This window comes from Thalassophryne amazonica, chromosome 14, assembly GCF_902500255.1.
Source record: "Thalassophryne amazonica chromosome 14, fThaAma1.1, whole genome shotgun sequence".
In the NCBI taxonomy this organism is placed as follows: domain Eukaryota; kingdom Metazoa; phylum Chordata; class Actinopteri; order Batrachoidiformes; family Batrachoididae; genus Thalassophryne; species Thalassophryne amazonica.
In genome coordinates, this window is record NC_047116.1 from 22,286,115 (window position 1) to 22,312,570 (window position 26,456).

Below are 26,456 nucleotides of genomic sequence, written 5' to 3' on the forward strand. Positions count from 1 at the left end.
GCACTCAGGTTATTTTGACTGAATCATTCTGCTTTATGTGCTCTAGTCTGTCACTATACAGCAACACCAAAGAGTTGTCTGTTAACACTAAGCAGGGCCCTGACCTGGGGCCTGGACAGGGGCCTGGCTGGCCGCCTGCTCCTGTTCACTAATCTTTGCCCGTTTGGAGTCAGGAGGCTGGCACACTGGATCAGAGGGAGGAGATGGACGCTCTGGCAGAACAAAGTAAAGAATTATTTTTACACCGTACACTACGGCACACTGTAACTGTGCATTTGTTTGACAAAATGAGAGCATCAACATTGAACAACTAAGCAATGCATAGTGTGGACAGTGAGACATTATGCTATTAAAATGCCTTTAATGAAAATATGGAAAAAGCAGACACACTGTACTTGTATTAAACTTTTGATACTGGAAAAAGGGAACAAAAAAAAAACCCCATCACTCCTGCAATGTTTTCTTGAGTTTTCCCTAATTCAGTGTTTAATAATTTGAAAATGTTCTTGTGCCTAACACATAAAGTCAAATGGGTATAAAAATGACTAGTTATTTGTGCTATAGCAAAGGGAATAGATTGTCATTTCTGTTTTAATTTACTTGTTATCACTCCCATTTTACAGAAGGTGCCTCAGTCTAACTGTATTCGGACACTGTATTTCAAAAACGGTGTGGCAAGGTCACGGCAAGTTTTTAGGGGGAGGTGGTCCTTAGGTCAAGAAACAGTTTATCAAATTTTGACGGTGACCCAAATTTGGCTTAATTGTTAATCTTTTTCTGTAACTTTTTTTTTTTTGGCTGGGAGGGAGAAGCCCTTTCTGACTGCCTTCCTCTGTCTGTTGGTGGGGGTAACCGTGGTTGACCATTACTACCCCAATATTAGCCTATACTTTCAGATTAAATGGTAAACATTTCTATTCTGAAACCTGATTTATTGCCGTAAAACTAGAATGTTCACTCCTGTGTGACAGCGAAGTTTAAACTGGGGTCTGTAGGCCTCTGTGGCATCATTACGAAGGCTGAGACTAAATTTGGACTGGTAGCGGGCTAAATGTAGATGTTTGTAACATCATACTGTACATGTACTTTTTCAACTCTGTGGAAAGAGGAAAAAAAGGGCAAGAAAAAGAAAACATTTTCAATTAGATCCACAGCGGTGTAAAAATCTTCCCTGACATGAAGATCACGCTGTCACCAAACATCCTCAAAATCCATCCTCTAACTTTTATGTTATATTATGTAGACAGGTGTGGTCACAAAGTGTCCACCTGCTGGTCTCTGGCTGACGGGTGTGTACGTATTATTATTATTTTTTTTAGCAGAGCGTTGTTGTCATCAATTATATGTCCACTAAACCTGGTAGGAACATTTCATGGGCGAGTGTGTCCAGATACATTTTTGAAGGAGATGGGACGAGGGTCAAAGTAATTAAACATACAAAGAAAATAAATAAATAAATAAATAAAAGAAAAATTCAGGATATCTGCAAACCAAAAGGGCTGTAAACAACGTTAAGATTAAATAAAATCAGCAAACCATGTGTCAAAGTTTGAGTGATGTTATGACATCAAGAAAAAAAAAGAATAATTATATAATTTTCTGAAAATTTATTCTAGGATGCCAACACACAACTAACAGAACCAGAGAGGAGATTCAAAGCTAAAATCAACCAGCTAATTGTTTGTCATTATGCGGCATAAGTGACGTCAAGAAACAATATTAACTCCAAAATAATAAACTATAATGCACATACGCCTTGCATCAATACTGTAGTTACCAGAGCATAGCTTGTGTGTACAAACTTCATCAAGTACTATGATGTCCCGAATGAGGAGAGAATATTTTTACAGCAGTGATGCATACTAACCGTGTTTGGCTTTCACGGTTAAGAAGGTAGCTGGAGACGAGGAGGATACAGGAGTCAAAGATACTCGCCTGCAAAAAAAAAAAAAAAAAAAAAATCATCACCAAATAAAAACATTATTCATCAAATCATTTAAAACATCTTCCTAATGTAGATGTATGTTGTGTAGGAGTTAATTTAACCAATTGCAGCGATGACACAAACATTTCTAACCACAGACACAAAGCAGTCGGCGTGTCACTGTGCACGAGGAGTCTGTTGGAATAATCATTATTCACAGTCAGCGGGGATCCAACAAGTTCCTCAGTGTGTATAAACATATGTTGTCTGCTGCATGCTAATGTACAGTAGTGTTCAGAATAATAGTAGTGCTATGTGACTAAAAAGATTAATCCAGGTTTTGAGTATATTTCTTATTGTTACATGGGAAACAAGGTACCAGTAGATTCTCACAAATCCAACAAGACCAAGCATTCATGATATGCACACTCTTAAGGCTATGAAATTAGGCTATTAGTAAAAAAAAAAAGTAGAAAAGGGGGTGTTCACAATAATAGTAGTGTGGCATTCAGTCAGTGAGCTTTTTTAACAATCCTGTGAATCACTAAACTAGTATTTAGTTGTATAACCACAGTTTTTCATGATTTTTTCACATCTGCGAGGCATTAATTTTGTTGGTTTGGAACCAAGATTTTGCTCCTTTACTAGTGTGCTTGGGGTCATTGTCTTGTTGAAACACCCATTTCAAGGGCATGTCCTCTTCAGCATAAGGCAACATGACCTCTTCAAGTATTTTGAAATATCCAAACTGATCCATGATACCTGGTATGCGATATATAGGCCCAACACCATAGTAGGAGAAACATGCCCATATCATGATGCTTGCACTACCATGCTTCACTGTCTTCACTGTGAACTGTGGCTTGAATTCAGAGTTTGGGGGTCGTCTCACAAACTGTCTGCGACCCTTGGACCCAAAAGAACAATTTTACTCTCATCAGTCCACAAAATATTCCATTCTCTTTAGGCCAGTTGATGTGTTCTTTGGCAAATTGTAACCTCTTCTGCACGTCTTTTATTTAACAGAGGGACTTTGGGGGGGATTCTTGCAAATAAATTAGCTTCACACAGGCGTCTTCTAACTGTCACAGCACTTACAGGTAACTCCAGACTGTCTTTGATCATCCTGGAGCTGATCAATGGGTGAGCCTTTGCCATTCTGCTTATTCTTCTATCCATTTTGATGGTTGTTTTCAGTTTTCTTCCACGCGTCTGTTTTTTTTGTCCATTTTAAAGCATTGGAGATCATTGTAGATGAACAGCCTATAATTTTTGCACCTGCGTATACCTTTTCCCCTCTCCCAATCAACTTTTTAATCAAACTACGCTGTTCTTGTGAACAATGTCTTGAATGTCCCATTTTCCTCAGGCTTTCAAAGAGAAAAGCATGTTCAACAGGTGCTGGTTTCATCCTTAAATAGGGGACACCTGATTCACACCTTGTTCCACAAAATTGACAAACTCACTGACTGAATGCCACACTACTATTATTGTGAACACCCCCTTTTCTACTTTTTTTTTTTTTACTAATAGCCCAATTTCATAGCCTTAAGAGTGTGCATATCATGAATGCTTGGTCTTGTTTGATTTGTGAGAATCTACTGGTACCTTGTTTCCCATGTAACAATAAGAAATATACTGAAAACCTGGATTAATCTTTTTTTAGTCACATAGCACTATTATTCTGAACACTACGTAGTAGTAAGTGTGTATACTGTTTTGCAAAATAATCAGCTGAGAAACTACAACCATCAAAGGTGAGTGAGGGAGGGAGGGGCAGACTGTGGGTCACCCTGATTCCAGTAAACACACATTTGAATAGTTTTTCATAATTTAAACTTCATCCAAATGAACCAGCACACCACCTACAGGGCATCACTATGAATTATGAAGTCCCACAACATACTAAAAAGGCAGTATGTGGTGTATCACAAAATTATTGTATATTTCAACTGATCAACAGTTTATGGCAATGATGATGTAAAACTGATGAGTATTTTCTAGTTACAGCTTCTCAAATATGAGGATTTTCATATTTCTTTGCTTTATGTAATTGGTTCTGCCAAGCAGTCATGTTTATAACCCCAATTATTTGTTGATTATTTCTCAGGAGTACACACACACACACACACACACACAAAGTGTGTCCTGGAAATTCAGACACAGGAGATGATATTGGAAATGTAAAATAAGCGAATAATAAAGCAGGAAACAGCTGTTTTGTTTGAAAAGTTGATTACAGATGCAACCGTGTAGTAATTTACATTTTATAACTTTACAGATTATAAGAAAATCATTAATAGAAAAGCTTACAATGTGTGGTAAAGGTTCACACCTTTGTGTGTATGAAAATATACTCAAGCTATGTCATGTTCTCTACTATTGGCAAAAAAAAATTCACTCAGGTACTCAAGAAACAACTGCATACTTAACTGAAATTTTGGATTCTGACAGATGCAGGAGAGGACCAGAAACCTGTTTTAGAACATAATTTACAGTTATTTTATACTGGTATAAATAAGAATGGGACATGTCCAAGATTGCTCAGGCAGGTGCATTTAAAACTGGGCTTGCTTTTTTTTTTTCTTTATGTCTTGCTGCCATTTACAGGGTCCTGGTAGCCAAAACTTTACATCATTTTTCAAACAATATATCACCAATTATTTAGCTCCAGTTTCTGATGCAAGAGTTTTGTATTTTCTGTTTTGGATCATGACACTGAAGGCATCCCTATGTGGACAGTGAGTGAACTTAAGCCATGAGAGATTGTCATCTTGATTTTGGAAACGGGATGGAAATTTTTCATCAAATTAACATTCACAGATAAAATAATTGACTTAAAATTGAATAAATAAGACGATAATGAAAATAAATAATTGTAGGTGTCAGCAGATGGTTAGCACTGTTGCTTCAGAGCAAGAGACTGCATCATCATCTATGGCCACAAGATGACACCATCTTCACACATGACCATCTGCTCTGTGTACTGATGGTCCTGTGATTCTCACTCTGAGCAGAAGGTAGCAGTAATGAATCATTAAACTGGATGCAAACTGTTGTAAAATAAGAAGAGCTGAATGGCAATATTTATGCCACAGAGGAATGAAATGAAATTAATAAATCGAGCTCTCAAACTGAAAGTCCACCGCCCCCTTGAATAAATAGAGGGCCTAATCTTCATTCTCCTCAGCACTATCTATTTGTGCATTCTGGGAGAGCCAGAACAGCAACAAGGAGGACAAATAGGCTAAGGTCAGGGTAACTATGCATTAAAAATGTATAGGAAGGTTAAAATGTTCAGTTACATTTAATAAGGGAAAACGTGCACATGTGGTGTTTGTGTTTAAAATAAATGCATCAAATTCATGTTGCTTTTTCTTGAGTGAAGCAGGAGCAACATGTTTCAAAAATAAATGTGACATAGATTGGTACAATTAGCTTTTTTTTTATTATTATTATTATTTTTTTTTTAACATTTCATGACTGAAAAAACCCATGGGCTTTTTGAACAGATAAGACTATACTCTGTTGCGTCACGCAGTCTGGAAAATGCAGTAACTCAAATACAAGTTGCCTGATGTATCTCTGGTTCTCAGATGACCCTCATTCTTTTAAAAGCCTCTTCTCTGCAATCTTCAAACATTTTTAAAAGGCAGAAAACTCCTGTGACAAACTTAACAGCAGCAATATAACCCAAAAGGTTCAGATCCTTTCAATCTGCTGGAAACAGAAAGCGGGGACAAAGCCTGTACCCGGGATTTGTCAGCACGCAGAATGTAGAATCTGCTCATTTATACCTTTATTTACCTTGGGGTGGGGCCCATGTAGGAGTGTGTAGTCTTGGGAGTAGAGGATCCAGAGGTATTAGCACTGTTTAGGACTTTAGGGGTGGTGGGAGTGAGTGGGGTGAGGCGTGGCTGGGTGGAGGTAAGGGGTGTAGTCTTGGGAGTAGAGGATCCAGGGATATTATCACTATTTAGGACTTTAGGGGTGGTGGGAGTGAGTGGGGTGAGGCGTGGCTGGGTGGAGGTAAGGGGTGTAGTCTTGGGAGTAGAGGATCCAGGGATATTATCACTATTTAGGACTTTAGGGGTGGTGGGAGTGAGTGGGGTGAGGCGTGGCTGGGAAACTGAGGACTTGTTAGGGGTGACCTGGGGCTGAGAAATAGAAGGTGGAGTCTGAGGTGTTGAAGATATGGTCTTATGGGTAATAGGCTTCCCCCAGCCCTCCAGAGTGTTGAGGGTGATCCTACGAGGCTGAGGTTTAGTCTTAACAGTGGGGGTCTTCTCCTGTGGAGACGTGATGGGGGAGGTGGGACCAGAGGGGACTTCTTTGCCACTGCCAATTTGGGATGTGGGAATCAGGGTTGTGTTTGGTGGCTGGGATGCAGGTGAGGAGTTTTTGGAGGCTGCAGATTTCCTGCCCCTTTTCTCAACAGTACTGGTTGGAGTGAACACCTCCAAGGTGGGGGGCTCCTTCAAGGGAGTGCCCAGCTCACCAGGAGCAAAAGACAGGAAGGAACAGTAGCCGTCTGTGGAAGACACAGCCAGGAAAGAACCATCCCGGGACCTACAGCAGATAGAACAGCAACCAAACATTAATATCTGAATCATTTAACACAGGGGTTTCAAAGTGTGGGAGAGTGAGCTCCCCCATCAGAGAACAAATGAACAGCCCCCCCCAAGCGATACACATACAAACAATTTCTTTTACACATCTTAAACACATTTTAAAGTATTTGTGTGTTTTTAAGGAACTGTCTACGCATTTACACATTTTACAACCTTTGTAAACATTTTAAACATGCTTTTAAAGAACTTTCTATTCTTTCACACATTTTACACCTTTCAAAAATTTTAAACATGTTTTTACAGAACTTTCTATTCTTCTATTTTTATCTTTTGTCATATTTTAAACATCATTTTTCTAAACATTTAAACATCTCCGTTTTTAAACGATCTGAACCCAAGTGGCGTTCAGTTGTTGGACTTCTGTGCTAGTCACAGTTTGTCCATCACGAACACCATGTTCGAGCACAAGGGGTGTCCATAAGTGCACGTGGCACCAGGACACCCTGAGCCGAAGGTCGATGATCGACTTTGTAGTCATATCATCTGACCTTCGGCCACGTGTCTCAGACACTCGAGTGAAGAGGGGGGCAGAGCTGTCGACTGATCACCACCTGGTGGTGAGTTGGATCCGCTGGGAGGGTAGGAAGCCGGTCAGACCTGGCAGGCCCAAACATATCATGAGGGTCTGCTGGGAACGACTGGCGGAACCCTCTGTCAGCGAGGTCTTCAACTCCCACCTCCGGGAGCGCTTCTCCCAGATCCCGGGGAAGGTTGGAGACATGGAGTCCGAGTGGACCATGTTCTCCACCTCCATTGTCAATGCGGCTGCTCGTAGCTGTGGTCGCAAGGTCTCTGGTGCCTGTCGCGGCGGCAATCCCCGAACCCGGTGGTGGACGCCGGAAGTAAGGGATGCTGTCAAGCTGAAGAAGGAGTCCTACTTATCTTTGTTGGTAGGTGGGACCCCAGAGGCAGCTGACAGGTACCGGCAGGCCAAGCGTGCCGCAGCCCGTGTGGTCGCAGAGGCAAAAACTCGGGTCTGGAAGGAGTTCGGGGAGGCTATGGAGGAGGACTATCGGTCGGCCTCGAGGAGATTCTGGCAAACCGTCCGATACCTCAGGAGGCGGAAGCAGCTCTCCACCAGCACTGCTTACGGTGCGGGTGGGGAGCTGTTGACCCTGACTGGGGATGTTGTCGGGCAGTGGAAGGAGTACTTCGAGGATCTCCTTAATCCCATCGTCACGTCTTCCGAAGAGGAAGCAGAGACTGGGGACTCAGAGGCGGACTCATCCATTACCCAGGCTGAAGTCACCGAGGTGGTTAGAAAGCTCTTCAGTGGCAAGGCTCCTGGGGTGGATGAAATCCGTCCTGACTACCTTAAGTATCTGGATGTTGTGGGGCTGTCTTGGCTGACACGCCTCTGCAACATCGCGTGACGATTGGGGACAATGCCTCTGGATTGGCAGACCGGGGTGGTGGTCCCTCTGTTTAAGAAGGGGGACCTGAGGGTGTGTTCCAACTATAGGGGGATCACACTCCTCAGCCTCCCCGGTAAGGTCTATTCCAGAGTACTGGAGAGGAGAATCCAACCGATGGTCGAACTTCGGATTCAGGAGGAGCAGTGTGGTTTTCGTCCTGGTAGCGGCACACCGGACCAGCTCTACACGCTCCATCGGGTGCTCGAGGGTTCATGGGAGTTCGCCCAACCAGTCCACATGTGTTTTGTGGATCTGGAGAAGGCGTTCGACCGTGTCCCTCGGGGCACCCTGTGGGGAGTGCTCTGGGAGTACGGGGTCCGGGGTCCTTTGCTAAGGGCTATCCGGTCCCTGTACGACCGCAACAGGAGCTTGGTTCGCATTGCCGGTAGTAAGTCCAACCTGTGCACGTTGGCCTCCGCCAGGGCTGCCCTTTGTCACCGGTTCTGTTCATTATTTTTATGGACAGAATTTCTAGGCACAGCCAGGGTGTAGAGGGGGTCTGGTTTGGGAACCACAGAATCTCGTCTCTGCTGTTTGCGGACGATGTGGTTCTGTTGGCTTCGTCAAATCAGGACCTTCAGCGTGCACTGGGGTGGTTTGCAGCCGCGTGTGAAGCGTCCGGGATGAAAATCAGCACCTCCAAATCCGAGGCCATGGTTCTCGACCGGAAAAAGGTGCTTTGCCCTCTTCAGGTCGGTGGAGTGTCCTTGCCTCAAGTGGAGGAGTTTAAGTATCTCTGGGTCTTGTTCACGAGTGAGGGACGGATGGAGCGTGAGATCGATAGACGGATCGGTGCAGCATCTGCAGTGATGCGGTCGCTGTATCGGACCGTCGTGGTGAAGAGAGAGCTGAGTAGGGGGGCAAAGCTCTCGATTTACCGATCGATCTACGTTCCGATCCTCACCTATGGTCATGAGATTTGGCTCATGACCGAAAGAATGAGATCGCGAGTACAAGCGGCCGAGATGAGTTTCCTCCGCAGGGTGGCTGGGCGCTCCCTTAGAGATAGGGCGAGGAGCTCGGCTGGCTTGGGAACGTCTTGGGGTTCCCCCGGAGGAGCTGGGGGAGGTGTGAGTGGATCGGGAGGTCTGGGCGGCTTTGCTTGAGCTGCTGCCCCCGCGACCGGACTCCGGATAAAGCGGAAGAAAATGGATGGATGGATGTTTTTAAACGTCTTTGGCATAACTAACACCCTTTAACATAAATAATAAGAGATGGGTATTGATAAGATTTTATCGATATTGATACCATTTTCGATTCCCTTATCAATACCACTGTGAATTTTCTGTGTACTAAAAGTAGGCTTTACAGGTTTTCTATGTCAACAACATTTGACTGACTCTTAAAGTAAATAAATGTGAAATTGGTCACTGGATCCTTGATCTCTAGACATAAGTAGAAATAAACAAAATCTGTAGTTTTTCTCAAAATCATTTCTTTTCAGACATTAATGCACAAATTTAACTCCATACCTCTGAGCTGAGCTCTTATAGCCAGCTGTGCTGCAAGTCAACATCAATTTAATTCGTAAAGAACGCATGACGTCTCATTTTGGGAGGAAAAAACGTTTTAGTCTGCCTCTGTTACAACGTTTGGAAAGGTGTTATTTGATTTAAATGGCGATTCACTTTGAAGTTATTAATTCTAACCGGACTCTCTCGGCAGAGCGGTGCAGTGTTTGAAGCTGTGCAAACGGAACGGAGAACGTGCCATTTCTAGCCCCCAACTCTTTACCCTCTCAAAATTCCTCCAGCATGTCTTCCCTTTCTTAAACTTCTGTGCTCCATCATTGTACATTATAATAAGGTTACACTCTTACTCGTACATCCACTTGACTGGTTTGTATGTGCCCTGCCAAAATAATGTCCCTGCTATTCTTTAACGTGCAGGGTCATGTGACATTCTGACAATATCCTGCTATTGTTTGCACAGCAAACATCATCACCACATTCAGTTTTGGGCCAGTGACTGATTTGTTTTTTTTCCACCAGCCATTAGTCAGTGTTAACAAGTCTCTTCTTTGAGCACTTACACACCAGACAGATGAACACACACACACACACACACACACACACACACACACACACACACACACACACACACACACACACACACACACACACACACACACACACACACACACACACACACACACACACACACACACACACACACACACACACACACACACACACACACACACACACTTCCTTTTTCTCTAGTATTATGTCATATGAGAAATCCTGTTCCAAAAACTATAAATAAGGAAACATGTGGGTACATTACCAGCAAAGGAGCTCCAAATTAAATGAAAATCACATTTTTCCAAACCATACAGGTGCATCTAATCTTTTTTTAAAATATCATGAATTACTTCAATGTTTTTGTCAGTTACTACAGAAAGTGAAAATTTTCTTGAGTCACAATCTCTCAGTTTGGTTCACTACACAACCACAATCATGGCAAAGACTGGTGACTTGACAGTTGTCCAAGAGGACACTGACACCCTTCACAAGGAGGGTAAGCCACAGAAGGTCGTTGCTGAAAGTGCCGGCCGTTTGTAGAGTGCTGGATCAAAGCATATTCATAGAAAGTTGATTTGAGGGGAAAATATGGTAGGAAAAGATACATTACCCTGACCTCCAGTAATACTGTGAGAAATCTTGGAGTCATTTTTGATCAGGATATGTCCTTCAATGCGCATATTAAGCAAATATGTAGGACAGCTTTTTTGCATTTGCGCAATATCTCTAAAATTAGAAAGGTCTTGTCTCAGAGTGATGCTGAAAAGCTAATTCATGCATTCATTTCTTCTAGGCTGGACTATTGTAATTCATTATCAGGTTGTCCTAAAAGTTCCCTGAAAAGCCTTCAGTTAATTCAAAATGCTGCAGCTAGAGTACTGACAGGGACTAGAAGGAGAGAGCATATTTCACCCATATTGGCCTCTCTTCATTGGCTCCCTGTTAATTCCAGAATAGAATTTAAAATTCTTCTTCTTACTTATAATGTTTTGAATAATCAGGTCCCATCTTATCTTAGGGACCTCATAGTACCATATCACCCCAATAGAGCGCTTCGCTCTCAGACTGCAGGCTTACTTGTAGTTCCTAGGGTTTGTAAGAGTAGAATGGGAGGCAGAGCCTTCAGCTTTCAGGCTCCTCTCCTGTGGAACCAGCTCCCAATTCGGATCAGGGAGACAGACACCCTCTCTACTTTTAAGATTAAGCTTAAAACTTTCCTTTTTGCTAAAGCTTATAGTTAGGGCTGGATCGGGTGACCCTGAACCATCCCTTAGTTATGCTGCTATAGACTTAGACTGCTGGGGAGTTCCCATGATGCACTGTTTCTTTTTATTCACCTCTTTTTGCTCTGTATGCACCACTCTGCATTTAATCATTAGTGATTGATCTCTGCTCTCTTCCACAGCATGTCTTTTTCCTGATTCTCTCCCCTCAGCCCCAATCAGTCCCAGCAGAAGACTGCCCCTCCCTGAGCCTGGTTCTGCTGGAGGTTTCTTCCTGTTAAAAGGGAGTTTTTCCTTCCCACTGTCGCCAAGTGCTTGCTCATAGGGGGTCGTTTTGACCGTTGGGGTTTTTCTGTAATTATTGTATGGCTTTTGCCTTGCAATATAAAGCGCCTTGGGGCAACCGTTTGTTGTGATTTGGCGCTATATAAATAAAATTGATTTGATTTGATGTCCCCAACATATACACATTAATAAAACTGTTTTAAATGGGTTAGGGTTAGAACTGTTAACTGGTAATTTGAGATAATGTTCAACAAATGTAAAAAGCTATTTGTTCATGCACTCATTTCACCCCAGTGTTCTACTGTTTTTTAAGTACTACAGGACAACAGAAGAAAACTCGAGGTCACCATGTGAGATCACTGAGCGTGTGGTAGTGGATGCTGGACACCAGGCCGAACGGAAGTGTCTGCTGCGTGTCATATAAGAAGATGGAGTCCTCGGATGCCACGGCAAACACCATACGATACGGCAACTGGAACAAATTAGGAAGACTTTGGATGGAACCATCTGTGGAATGCAAAAAAAAATAAATAAATAAGAAAAGAGTACAAGTGATAAAAAGACTTTAAAGAAATTTTTCTTACCTTCTCCTTTTTTGGTCCTCAGCTCAAAGTACACGGGGCAGCAGCGCACAGCCAGCGTGGATTTATTTGGACACGGCAAATGAGCAATGGGCCTAAAATAAAGATTTTTTTTTTCCCCCACCTCCTTAATCAGACATCAATTTTTCTCCAGCATCAGTAGATAAATGTGTCAATGCCAAAACACATTAGTATGGTTACCTTTTGAGGGCCTTCCTGGAAAAAATAAAAGTAGTATTCATGATGTTTTCTCCCACCTCGACACAACCCGCTGTGGGGGAAAAAAGAAAATTAGCCTATGACAGGAAGAATAACCAGATTACTTTTAACAGTTACTCTTTAATATGACAATACAGTTGTATGCAAAGGTTTGGGCACCCCTGATGATTTTCATGATTTTCCTTTATAAATCATTGGTTGTCTGGATCAGAAATTTCAGTTAAATATATCACGTAGCAGACAAACACTGATATTTGAGAAGTGAAATGAAGTTCCTAGTATTTACAGAAAGTGTGCAATAATTATTTAAACAAAATTAGGCAGCTGCATAAATTTGGGCACCCTTGTCATTCTATTGATTTGAATACGTTTAGCACTAATTATTGGAACACAAAATTGGTTTGGCAAGCTCACTGACCCTTGACCTCCTTACCAGGTGAATTCAATCATGAGAAAGGGTATTTAAGGTGGCCATTTGCAAATATTTCTCCTCTTTGCATGTCTTTAATGAGTGGCAACATGGGACCCTCTAAATCAGTGGTTTTCAAACTGTGAGGCACGCTCCGCCTGGGGGGGCACGAGGGATGAGTATCATGAACCGGTTCTTTTTGAGAATCATTAAGAAATGATTCGATCCACCGACATCAATAGCCTTTTTTGCTTAATGATTCCCTTATCGATCCTTCAGAGCGGCCGTTGTTTTTGAGGGTGTTTAATCGGGAAAATAATCATTTCTTTACGTTGATTACAGACCCTGGAGCAGGTCTGTAATCAACCGCTTCTGTAATGGCTCCACTTTGAAGCTTGAAACAGTGAAGCAGTGCTCCGATCCGCTGCTTCATTGCTTTGCTGCTTTCAGAAGTGACAAGTCCACTTCTTAACCTATCTCAAAGCCATTTAAAGATGTCAATCGTGAATCACTTTTGTGTGGATTAAAGTCACTAACTGGGACTCTTGTCTTGTTGCAGGTGAGAAACGAGAATCGTTCTCTGTTCCATTCGCACAGCTTCAAACACTGCGCCACTCTCTGCTGAGGCAGAGTCCGGTCAGAATTAATAACTTCCAAAGCAAATCACCATTTAAATCAAATAACACCTCTTTCCAAACGTAACACAGACAGACAAAAACGTTTTTTTTTCCCCTCTCAAAATGACACATCCTGTATTCTTTATAAATGAGACTGATGTTGCAGCACAGCTGGCTGTAAGAGCTCAGCTCAGAGGTATGGAGTTTGTGCCATTAAGTTAGACTTTTGCCGTTTTGGAATAAGGTGCTGTGGACTGATGAAAATAAAATTGAGTTATTTGGACACAACATGCGGCGGTATGCATGGCTGAAAAAGAACACAGCATTCCAAGAAAAACACTTGCTACCTACAGTAAAATATGGAGGTGGTTCCATCACGCTGTGTGGCCAGTAGTGGGAATCTTGTTAAAAGTGAGGGTCACATGGATTCCAGTCAATATCAGCAGATTCTTGAGAACAATGTTCATGAATCAGTGACAAAGCTGAAGTTGCACTGGGGCTGGGTCTTTCAACAAGATGACCTTAAACACTGCTCAAAATCTACTAAGGCATTCATGCAGAGGAACAAGTACAATGTTCTGGAATGGCCATCTCAGTCCCCAGACCTGAATATTATTGAAAATTTGTGGTGTGATTTTAAGCGGGCTGTCCATGCTTGGAAAAAACCAAACCTGAGATGTTTTGTAAAGAAGAATGGTCCAAAATACCTTCAACCAGAATCCAGACTCTCACTGGAAGCTATAGGAAGCATTTAGAGTCTCTTATTTCTGCAAAAGGAGGATGTACTAAATATTGATGTAAATTTTTTTTTTCTGTTGGGGTGCCCATATTTATGCACCTGCCTAATTTTGTTTAAAGAATTATTGCACACTTTCTGTAAAGCCCATAAACTTAAATTCACTTCTCAAATATCACTGTGTTTGTCTGCTATGATATATTTAACTGAAATTGTTGATCCAAACAACCAATGATTTATTTATAAAGGAAAATCATGGAAATCATCAGGGATGCCCAAACTTTTACATTCCACTGTCTTGTATTTCCTCAGATAGGCTCGTGCACATACCTGGAGCAAGCAGGAACGACCCGTCTGGTGTGAATGACAGACGGCGAAAGAATGACCTCATACTGTCATCATGGAACATTCGATACTGCTTCACCTAACGGCATGCACATAAGAAAGCACTTACATGGCAGCAGTGTACAGATTCTCAAAATCAGGGTTGGGATGTTTTAGAGGCATCACGATTAAAACCTGACAAAAAAATTCTGATTACAAACAATATAATCACATTAGAATACTTAAATATCATAAAATTCTCTGACAAGAATGGTAATGAACAACATAGGATATGCAGTACAAGTCAAAAGACACTTCCCATTCAATGGAAAGGGGAAGTGTGTCTGAACTTTTGACTTGCAGTGTATAGGAACTCTACACTATCCAGTATGTGGAAAAAAAAACAACAAACAATGTGACAAAAAGGTGGTAAAGTTATCCAAAAGTCTTCTCCACAAGGTTGTCATACCTACCTTGAAAGAGGTCGCAAGGAGGCTACATCAAGAGGTGTAAACCAGTCTACAACTAGAGCACAAACCTCCAACACTAGCTTCCAATAACACAAAATTTTAAATTGGAAAAAAATTTCAAGGTCAAAGTCCTGTTAGAAGTGGCTTTTCATAAGCTAAATTAGATGTGGTCAAATGTCAGGAGTATGTATTTAGTTCATGCACTGGAATAGAAGCTTTTTGTGGTGTTGTCAGGTTTTTTTTTTCAGCTTTTGAATTCTTTTTCCAGATAATTTTTCCTACAGTCTGTGAAAAACAAACTCATCCAGTGGTAGATGTATGTGGTACATTTGTTAAAATCGGTTTAATCCTAAAATGACTGTAGCCTACAGTGTAGCACTAGGCACAGTGCTACACTGACATGGAGACTCAGTCTATAGATGACCTAAAATTTTGTCTAATTTGGCTGTGGAGAGAACTTAAATGAGACCTCAAATCCAACCATCAAGTCCCACAAAAAGCCCAATACTGACCTCTCCCTCTGCATTCGGTGTCGTGCTCATTTTACTGACACAGAAGGCCTTCTTCTTGGTGTGAGTGTTGTACACGCACATCACTCTGAGGGAGAGCAAAGCAAAACTTCTTAAGGTTGAAATTATTTATTCATTTGAGTCTTCATTGACCGATGCACACTAAGATAAAAGTATTACACCATCAACATTAAAGCAGAAGGGTTCTGTTAAGTGTGACATCACTCCAAGGTGCTCCAAGCTTTGATATATACATACTGTATACGAGGTATATTCAAAAAGCATCTGACCTTTTTATATACTACAGAAACAAATTAAGTGTGTGAGTTGCCATATGGTGGGGAGGTGTAGGGAACCTTCTTGCGCATGTGATTTTTTTTACATGATGTCCTTCCCTACTTTCCAGTTGCTTCTCATGTGACCTCTGTCAAATCAAAAATGTCATATCACAGTGTTTTCGCAACGTGCCATTTCTGAGAAACTGTTCCAAATATTGTAAACCACTGGAACTGTATGGCTCAGAGCAATATGTGTCATCAATGCCGGCATGTTATTCTTCCTTCTTCAACTTGTGCGTTGAAGAGGGAAGAAAAAAACAAACAAACAAAACAACAACAAAAAAAACGTGCATGCCATGATGTCACATTTGGCCCATGGGGCCATTATTGTAGCAAAAGTATATTTTGATCTGTGCGTGTGTAACCACATCCACAAATGTATAAAAAAAAATTTGTGTGTGTATTTCAATTTGTGCATGTAACCAGATGTACAGATGTGTAGAAAAAAAAAAAAAAAATCTGTGTTTGTGTATCCAGATCTACAAATATGTAAAAAAAAAAAAAATCTGTGTGTGCGTGCAAAAGTATTTGCAAATGTGTATTTCGATGTATATAAAGCTGTTTCTGTGATACAAAGCTTGTTGTAACCATCTGTCATGTTTTTCAATTGCACAAAAAGTGATACCACATTAACTCATTGAGTGCCAGCCATTTTCAAGGTTCAGAACATCCCAGTGCCAGGATTTCTTCAGCATTTGAGTGTTTTTTCAAGACCCATAGAAAACTGAGTTCTATGTCCATGTCAACAACAAACATACCACAAGAAGAGAAAAGAGAAGAAAAGAAAGTGGCTCGATGACGCGTCTTTGGCGCGGGGCGTTACTATCGGAAAAGACGCGTTTTAGAGTCAATGGCATCGAGTGAGTTAAACAGAGCTAAAAGCATCAAAATCAGACCAACAGGTGGCGCTCTCTTCAGGCAAGACTGCACAATAAATCTTCTTCTTTGTCTTTCGGCTGTTCCCGTTAGGGGTCGCCACAGCAGATCAATCGTTTCCATCTCACCCTGTCCTCTGTATCTTCCTCTGTCACACCAACCACCTGCATGTCCTCTCTCAGCACATCCATGAACCTCCTCTTTGGTCTCCCTCTTCTCCTCCTGCCTGGTGGCTCCATCCTCAGCATCCTTCTCCCTATATACACTGGGTCCCTCCTCTGCACATGTCCAAACCATCTCAATCTCGCCTCTCTGACTGTCTCCAAACCGTCCCACCTGAGCTGTCCCTCTGATATGTTCATTCCTAATCTTGTCCATTCTTGTCACTCCCAAAGAGAATCTCAACATCTTCAGCTCTGCCACCTCCAGCTCTGCCTCCTGTCTTTTTGTTAGTGCCACTGTCTCTAAACCATACAACATAGCTGGTCTCACTACTGTCTTGTAAACGTTCCCCTTCACCCTTGCTGATATTCTTCGGTCACAAATCACTCCTGCCACCTTTCTCCACCCACTCCACCCTGCCTGCACTCTCTTCTTCACCTCTCTACCACACTCTCCATTACTTTGAACAGTTGACCCCAAATATTTAAACTCATCTACTTTCACCACTTCTACTTCTTGTAACTGCACTATTCCACTGGGCTCCCTCTCATTCACACACATGTACTCAGTCTTGCTTCTACTGACTTTCATTCCCCTTCTCTCCAAAGCATATCTCCACTTCTCCAGACTAGACTCAACTTGCTCTCTACTCTCACTACAGATCACAATGTCATCTGCAAACATCATAGTCCATGGGGACTCTTGTCTGATCTCATCCGTCAACCTGTCCATCACCACTGCAAACAAGAAAGGACTCAGAGCTGATCCTTGGTGTAATCTCACTTCCACCTTGAAGGAGTCTGTCATTCCGACTGCGCATCTCACTGCTGTCACACTATTCTTGTACATGCCCTGCACTACCCTAACATACTTCTCTGCCACTCCAGACTTCCTCATACAATACCACAACTCTTCTCTTGGCACCCTATCATAAGCTTTTTCTAAGTCCACAAACACACAATGTAACTCTTTCTGTCCTTCTCTGTACTTTTCCAACAGTATTCTCAGAGCAAACATTGCATCTGTAGTGCTCTTTCTTGGCATGAAACCATATTGCTGCTCACAGATCTTCACCTGTTTTCTAAGCCTAGCTTCTACTACTCTTTCCCATAACTTCATGCTGTGGCTGATCAGCTTTATGCCTCTGTAGTTACTGCAGCTCTGCACATCACCCTTGTTCTTGAAAATAGGAACCAGCACACTTCATCTCCACTCCTCAGGCATGTTCTCACTTTCCAAGATTTTATTAAACAATCTGGTTAGAAACTCTACTGCCATCTCTCCTAGACATTTCCATGCCTCCACTGGAATGTCATCTGGACCGACTGCCTTTCCACTCTTCATCCTCTTCATAGCAGCCCTCACTTCTTCCTTGCTAATCTCTTGTATTTCCTGATTTACTCTCACCACATCATCCAGCCTTTTCTCTCGCTCATTTTCTTTATTCATCAACTCTGCAAAATATTCCCTCCACCTTCTCAGCACACACTCCTCACTTGTCAGCACATTACCATGTGCATCTTTTACCACCCTAACCTGCTGCACATCCTTTCTTTTTCTTTCTTTCTTCTTTCTTTTTAATATTTATTTCATTCATTTAAAAGAAAAACAGAAAAGCAAAAAACAAAAGCACCACAATACCAGAATGAAAAGGAGCAGAAAGAAGAACAAGTCTTATGATTTCTGCCCCTTTTAACAATACAATCTTTCAATATACAGCATCATAGTCAACATTATTTAACAGATTGCATTTCTTTAACTTGTCACATACCACTGACCCATTTCATAATTATGACCATTAATTAATAGATTACATCACTGACAGGTTACATTTAAACTTAAGACACTCCAAACATTATTAACAGTTTACTTTTTTTTTTTTTGACTTTCTTGCAGCCCACTGACTTACTTCATAGTTTCATACTTACTTAATACATCTAATTTAATATGTTTTTTAAATAATTTAAGCGACCTTAATTCTTTAATTTCTTTATTAAGATTGTTCCATAATTTGACACCATTTACTGCAATACTCCTTTCCTTTACTTTGGTTCTAAATCTTGGTTTTTTAAAGACTTCTATTCCTTTCAATTTATAACTACTTACTCTTTTTTCAAACATATTTTGAATGTTTGTTGGTAAAGTATTTTTATTAACTTTCTAGCTCTGTCCCTTTGTCTGGCCAATCGGTACAAGTCCTTTTCTCCTTCCTTACTATTCAACTTCTTGTACAGCTCGCAATATGCCTTTTCCTTTGCTTTTGCCACTTCTCTTTTCGCCTTACGTCGCATCTCCTTGTACTCCTGTCTACTTTCTTCATCTCTCTGACTATCCCAAAACTTTTTCGCCAACCTCTTTCTCCTTATGCTTTCCTGGACCTCTTCATTCCACCACCAAGTCTCCTTGTCTTCCTTCCACTGTCCAGATGTCATACCCAGTACTGTCCTAGCTGTCTCCCTCACCACATCTGCAGTACTTTTCCAGTTGTCCAAAATTGCTTCCCCTCCAACCAGTGCTTCTCTCACCTGCTCGCTAAATTTCACACAACAGTCTTCCTCCTTCAGCTTCCACCATCTGATCCTTTGTTGAGCTCTCACTCTCTTCTTCTTCTTTACCTCTAAAGTCATTCTACAAACAACCATCCTGTGCTGTCTAGTGACACTCTCTCCTGCTACCACCTTACAGTCTGTGATTTCTTTTAGCTTGCATCTCCTATAAAGAATGTAGTCCACCTGTGTGCACCTTCCTCCACTCTTATATGTTACCCTGTGCTCCTCCCTTTTCTTAAAGTAGGTATTCACCACAGCCATTTCCATCCTTTTTGCAAAATCAACTACCATCTGTGCAATAGCACCGGTGGCGGACGTTGTTAACCCGGGCCGCGACCGATCCGGTATGGGAATTCGATTCTGAGTCTGCATAGTTGGGTTGGCTTGTTTTACGCCGGATGCCCTTCCTGACGCAACCCTCCTCATTTATCCGGGCTTGGGACCGGCACTCAGAATGTACTGGCTGCACACCCCATGTGGCTGAGTTAAGACTGCACAATAAATACATTTTAAAAATGCATTCAGACCTCTCCACTCACGGGTCTTCACTTCATACTTCACTATTTTTTCAAAGTTGTGCCAAATCAACATACAGATCCATATAGCTGCCACTATGACAACAAAAAGGGGAGCAGTCAAAATAAATAACTAGATTGTGTTTTACCTGTCACAGCTAAGAGTGGCAATATACTGGCCCACAGGGTCCCAGGCCACACCCTGCACGTAGCTCTTATGTCCGTTGAAAATATGCAGCTTCTGTCCTAAACACAAATATAGATTTACAGTCAACACAGAGGAGCTAATTTATGTTCAACCCTCAATCTACAGCATGTTAAATGGACATTTCTGAAATAATCTACAAATATTTATCACACATGGATCACTAAATTAGAGACTACACAGAGAAACTGCAGATATTTATATGCGACAGCAAACCTTTGTTGATGTCCCACATGATTGCAGTGTTGTCAACAGATCCAGAAACCAGAAAGTTTCCATCCCGAGTCCAGCAGATGTCGTATACATCCTCAATATGTCCCCTAAAAACAAAACCAACAACACATTATATAAAAAAACGTAAACAACATACACAAAGAAAATATAGCAATGTTGAGTTTTTAATCCAGGTGCAAGAAGATACTGAAAAAGATTTTGGATGTAAATAAATTTACGACAATAACAGCAGTGGGATAAATGAGAAACAGCACAGAAAACAAAGGTTGGAACACTGTAAAATTTAAAGGAATATTTTCAACCAGTTCAAAGCAAACTGATTTTATTTGGGTATACAAACTATAATGCTGGCCAGAAAAACACTAAAACAAAGGTGGAGCAAGTACCACTTCCTGCATCATTGAGACTGACAAGAAATTGCAACTCAAATTCAGAAATTAAAATGAATGAATGAATTAATTAATTTTAAGGCAAATAGATTTAGGTTTCTAAAGACAATAATTAGGCTACTTTGAGAATCATTTCAAGTGGGAACACATAGATTTTTGTTGCAAATGCACAGTTTGGTGCAGCTCTACATGGACTTCCAGTTCTGGATGCTTTGGTAGACATTAATCACAAGACACAAAGTTTACAAAGCCTTGATTTAGTGTCTGACTCTGGATGCCCCCCCCCCCTTATTTCTTACATTACATTTTCTTACAGAGAAAGCTTGACTACACCCATTTTGGCATCCCTTCACTGGCTTCCTGTCCCAGTGAGATCAGATTTTAAGGTTCTGCTACTAGTCAATAAAATTGTCCATGGACTAGCACCTCCCTACCTAGCCGACCTAATTAAACCTTACGTACCGGCCCGGGCTTTGCGTTCTCAGGGTGCAGGACTACGTGTGTCCTTAGGGTGAATAAAAAGTCTGCGGGTGATAGAGCTTTCTCTTATCGTGCCCCTGTTCTGTGGAATGATCTTCCTGTGTCAATAAAACAGTCACATTCTGTGGAGACTTTCAAGTCCAGCCTTAAGATGCACTTATTTTCCCTTTCATATGGCTAGCATACTGGTATAGTTTTGTTTTACGCTTTTTACTCATTTAATTAATTTTATTAGGAAACGGAGCGTCCCGTGGCCTCAACTTTACCTAAATTCTGGGTCTGTTAGTGAAGCTTAGAGCTAGTGGCCTGCGTTCACCTTAGTATTTCCTGTTTTTCTTGTTGTTTAATGCTGGCAAATTATACTGTATTTCTTGTCTTTCTGATGCCTGATTCTGTTTTTTTCTCTCTGTTTAAGGTGCAGCTCCAGGCAGGGATAGGTGTAGTATTTGTGTTGAAGACCCTCCTGTCCTGTGTGTTCCTGTATATTCGTTTGGTGAATTGTTCTGTAATTTGTGTCTGTAGCATGGCCTAAGCAGAGGGTCACCCCTTTGAGTCTGGTTTGCTTGAGGTTTCTTCCTCAGATGGAGTTTTAACTTAACACTGTTGCACTGGGGGTTAGTAAGGTTAGACCTTACTTGTGTGAAGCACCGAGTTGCAACTCTGTTGTGATTTGGCACTATATAAATAAAACTAAAATGAAAATTGAAATTGAATTGACATTAACTGGCTTTTCAGGAATGGGACTGCCACATTACTGCCAAGACAGTCAATAATCCAATTCAACAAGGAGGTAAGAACGTGAAGAAAGTGTAGAAAAATTTCAAGGCTGCTTCAAGTTCTGTCCATGTTGGTTTTAGGAAGGTGAAAATGTTAAAGTGGTCTCCATAGTAATAACCAAGCGTGCACATAACTGATGCTCACCTGAAAACAATTATGTGCAGCAGCGAAGACAGAGAAGGGTGTCTCTGGAGGAAAATGACACCAGATTGGAGAAAACGTACTTCCCTCTGTAGTTTCTGCTGTATATCATTTATTTTTAGCACAGACGAGCACCATGAGGTGCAACTATGTGCACGCTCAGGAATAATCATATCACCAAAGTAAAAACATATACAACCAATAAATACAAATAGCATTAAATATAATCACACCCTAATTATAGGCAACAGAGAACATATATATACCAAGTAGTACAATTAACCTTAAAAAGTTCAACAGCACACAGTCCAGGCACACAAAGCAAGTCCATATCCTGAGACCGCAATACACGAGAAGGCACATAAGGCTTCACAAGTTCTGTGAGATAGGTAGGTGCAAGACCATTTAAGGCCTTACAAGTCCCCAACAGAACCTTCGAGTTTGCTCTTAAACTCACAGGAACCCAGTGAAAGGAAGCCAAAACAGGTGTGGTGTAAATAAATTTCCTAGTTTCCATGTCCTACTGATGGTCTGCAAAGAAGGGAGGGGAAACCATGAAAGCCAGGTCTGGAGGTTTTCTTTCCAACTGATCGCTTTAGCAGGTGAACTGTCTGCTGAGCTTTTTGCTGTACACGTTTGCCTCTCCTTACGTCAGAGACAATGGGCACTACAACCACTAGGTTTCTGACTTGATGGTATGAAAACTGCTGGAGATAAATGTCCACTATGGCAACTGCTTTTTCCTACCTGAGCATCTTGGCCACAGTCCAGCTCTCCTTGTTCAGCTGAGTTTCATCATCATCTTGGAACACGGTAGGTTGCTCAATCTCCTTGCTCTCATTGAGCTTCCACAACAGAAGTGCAGCATCTGTACCAAATCGGGATGTTTTTGAAAATGTCATCCCCATTACTTTTAAATAATAACGCTTTACATTTTTATCTAAACACAAGGTTTCACCAAATATTTTTAGGTTAGGTTATGTGCAGTAATACCGTCTCCTCCAGAGGCAAGCAGCTCTCCTTTGGGGCAGAAGCGAACGACATTTACAGCCTTGGTGTGTCGAGCCAGATTAGACAGAAACTCCACCTCCGCCTTCCCATTTGAACCCATGCTGACCCGCCACAGCTGCACCAGAACAAGCAGTCATCAAACACTCTGAGAACAGCTGTAATGCCAACTTGAAAATAACTTTAAGTCAAACAAAATGTTAGACTTTCATAAACAAATGCATGTTGTGTTTTGCAGTGAACTTTATGAATATCAGACATAGGCTTTGGAAATTAAACTGAGAACCTCATCTTTATTTTCTGTACCAGCTTACTCCAATCAAAGGTCATGATGGGCGGGGCGGGGGTGTGAGACTGGAGCCAATTGCAGCATTCATAGGGAATGAGGCGAGGTACAAACTGGACAGCATGTCAGTCTGTCACAGAGCCAAATATAAATGGACAAACACATTCACACCTAAGGTCAATTTAGAGTCACCAATTAACCTAACCTGCATGTCTTTGAAAGCCAGAGCAGCCGGAGGGAACACAGGCTGAACATACAAACGCCACACAAGAAGGACCAGGTGGGAAGTAATCCCACAACGTTCTTGCTGCGAGGCAATGGTGCTAACCACTAAGCCACCAAGAACCTCAATTCAAAAACCACACATATGTTGACATTTATTGTCTTCAGGGGAGCTCCAATTTTAGATCTTTTCTTTATCAGAATGACATGACCCACAGTGCTTTGTGCTTCTTCCGTTTTCCCTACAGTGGCAATCAATCAGTAGATTGTGGTGAAAGTAAACCACGTTTATATCATGTAACCACGGGCAAAACAGGCAGTGGCTATTTGAACGTAGCTGTATTCATATAGTGAAATTCTATTAGTACGTAGTGTCTCTCATTGCTTAATATGGGTCACGTGCTCATAAGTATGGATAAAAAAAATTAGACTGCTGATCTTGCAATTAGAAAAAAAATCTTGTAATTACTAAAGAGCAGGATCTTGTAATTATCAGAGCTTCATCACATAATTGAGATCAGGTCTAATTTATTTATTTATATAGCTTCCGTACTTCCAATCCCTCAGTAAAGAAGCAGGATAAGGTTAGCTGATGATAACACTGTAATCGATGACAAAGTGTGGATTTTCACCTATGGTGTTCCTGGATGAATGTCCAGGTGTCTCAACCCCCTCCAGACTTCCAGCTTTTACTCACAGCCCCACCGACCACCGAGGGAAAAAGAGGGGCTCATTACCAGCTGGGCGAATGCCAGTCTGAGTGCCCTGCGCCCCGCCTCCCTGGAGGATTTTCATTCATCCAGGAACACCCTAGGGGAAATTCCACACTTTGTGTGCACATAGAAATGGTGTGTGATCACAGTGCAGTGTCGGTGATTACAAATTGGTCGATTTTTGATTATGACCTGGGAATTCTCACGCTTGTCTTTACTGAGGGACCGGAAGTATGGAAGCCCATTCTATGGAAGCTATTAAAAATAAATAAGTAAACAGTCTGATACACCTGATCTCATAATTAGGAGATCTCGTAATTATGAGACCTTTTCTCGTAATTACAAATTACGAGAGCCTTTCTTGTAATTACGAGATCAACGGTCTAATTATTATTATTATTATTTATCCAGTGAATGCAATACACTTACGTATTTGCACCACAACCACTAATCCTAACTACATACAAACAGAATTTGATATTATTCATACGGCTATGTACGAATAGCCGAGTAAATCAGAAAAGACACGCACATCCAGGATGTATGTATGTATGTATATATATATATATATATATAAAGCACGCTGGATCAAAAACCCAGATCAATACCAAAAAATCCGCTCAACCTGAACACTCCCATGCAAAAAGCTTTTTAGGTACAAATAGTAGTGACGTTTTGAGCTCAGCGATCACTACTATCATGAAAACTGGAAAAACTTTTGTAAAATTAAGAATAAAATTATCTCCAAAAGAAATACAGTATATTGCCAATACTGAAATGAGGTTTCCTTAAAATGATAAATTATGAAACATCATTCCATACTTATGAATTCATATAAAATGCATACTAGGGCTGTAATGTAGATATTACATTCCCATTGGGGAAAAAAAAAAAACATCTTCTGGGCCAAGCTTAATATTTCTACACTCCAATAAGAATATGTTTTTAATCAAATGGTGGGGTTTTTTTTCAACTTTGTTTTTCCATTTTAAACACAGCACATGCTTATTTATTGGGAACTGAATAAAATACAGTTACCAAAACATATTAAAGAAAAATACTAGCTCATTGTTAAGATTTATACTTTTTTGTAGTCACGTATTTTTTCGACAGTCCCTTGATTTTTGGTTGGACGAATAACCATCTCCAATAAAATACCATGGCCACTGAGAGACTGTTCATAATGGTTATTTCCCAGTGGTTGCTGGAAAGGCATGTAAAAATAATCTGTATTCATTCAACTTCCCCTCAAAACTCACTCTGACAGCTGTGTCGACTCCAGCTGTGGCCAACCGATGAGTCCGTCCATCCAAGCCGTGCTGGAAGTCCAGACTGTAGACTGGTTCCTTGTTGTGCCAGGCAATCTCACACGTAACCACCTTCATGCTTACAAATAATCATATTGTGCAATAAATTGATTTCAAGCATGAGCAAATCTAATCTCAAACACAAATGCCAAAGTTCTAACTCCACAACTTTTCTCTTGTTAATTGTGCACTAACGTCGAAACGTTTCGTGACATTTCAGAGTAACCCAAATGCCTACTTTAAAAAGTTTTAACAAATAATCTTAGCGCGAGCAACAGACACAGAATGCTAACGATGTTAGCTAACAGCGGCACGCTATCAAATTAAGATGAATGAGCTAAAAGTATGAACACAGATCGAGGAGGGAGCGTGGCATGTGTAAATATAAGACAGTGTTATGTAACGCGCTATCCTTACAAATGAACAAATTGTGTAATAACGATATTACGAAGGCCACTCGGACGACAAAATACATTACCTCGTCCCTGTTGTAATTTCTGATTTCCCGCGTTTAACTTCGCATATTACATCACCCCTCACACTGCAGTGATTGGACAGAAAGACGGAAGAGGCGGCTACATGTGTGCAATATTTTTCTAAATAAAATGCTAATATATGCGAACAACTAAAATGACCAAAATCGGGTTAAAATAAAAAAAATTAAAGGTGAAAAAACCTTTTCTCAACCAATAATTACTCTTTTTTTTGCAAGATCAAAATCCTAAAATTTTGTCATTACAACCAAAAAAAAAACAAAAAAATCACCTGGCTTGTTCTTGGGATCACGTAAGACTAAAAATTCTGCAATTAAAAATTTCACCTCCTATTTAAAAAAATATGATTTCCAAGTGTACTTAGTTTATCTATTTAATATTCTCTATTTAATG

At 41.1% G+C, this 26,456-nt stretch overlaps 1 protein-coding gene across 1 annotated transcript; it reads right to left on the reverse strand.

The window, feature by feature from the left end:
- chaf1b (chromatin assembly factor 1, subunit B) lies at positions 1–26,169 on the reverse strand. Its single transcript, XM_034187030.1, has 14 exons — positions 26,048–26,169; positions 25,522–25,648; positions 23,027–23,159; positions 22,781–22,901; positions 20,229–20,332; positions 19,957–20,053; positions 15,371–15,455; positions 14,395–14,488; positions 12,285–12,354; positions 12,087–12,178; positions 11,850–12,009; positions 5,732–6,493; positions 1,868–1,935; positions 1–212 (listed from the first exon to the last, which is right to left on the reverse strand). Exons 2-14 carry the CDS (start codon positions 25,645–25,647, stop codon positions 88–90), a joined length of 2,037 nt encoding a protein of 678 aa, XP_034042921.1. The 5' UTR covers position 25,648; positions 26,048–26,169; the 3' UTR covers positions 1–87.
- Positions 26,170–26,456: the final 287 nt, after the last annotated feature.

Bases quoted from the DNA above. Each gene is read 5' to 3' on its own strand.
- chaf1b (XM_034187030.1), bottom strand. From the start codon at position 25,647: ATGAAGGTGGTTACGTGTGAGATTGCCTGGCACAACAAGGAACCAGTC. The intron at 22,902-23,026 runs GTATTACTGCAC...GATTTGGTACAG, and splicing joins GCTTGCCTCTGGAGGAGACG to ATGCTGCACTTCTGTTGTGG. The intron at 12,010-12,086 runs GTAAGAAAAATT...TGCATTCCACAG, and splicing joins GAGGACCAAAAAAGGAGAAG to ATGGTTCCATCCAAAGTCTT.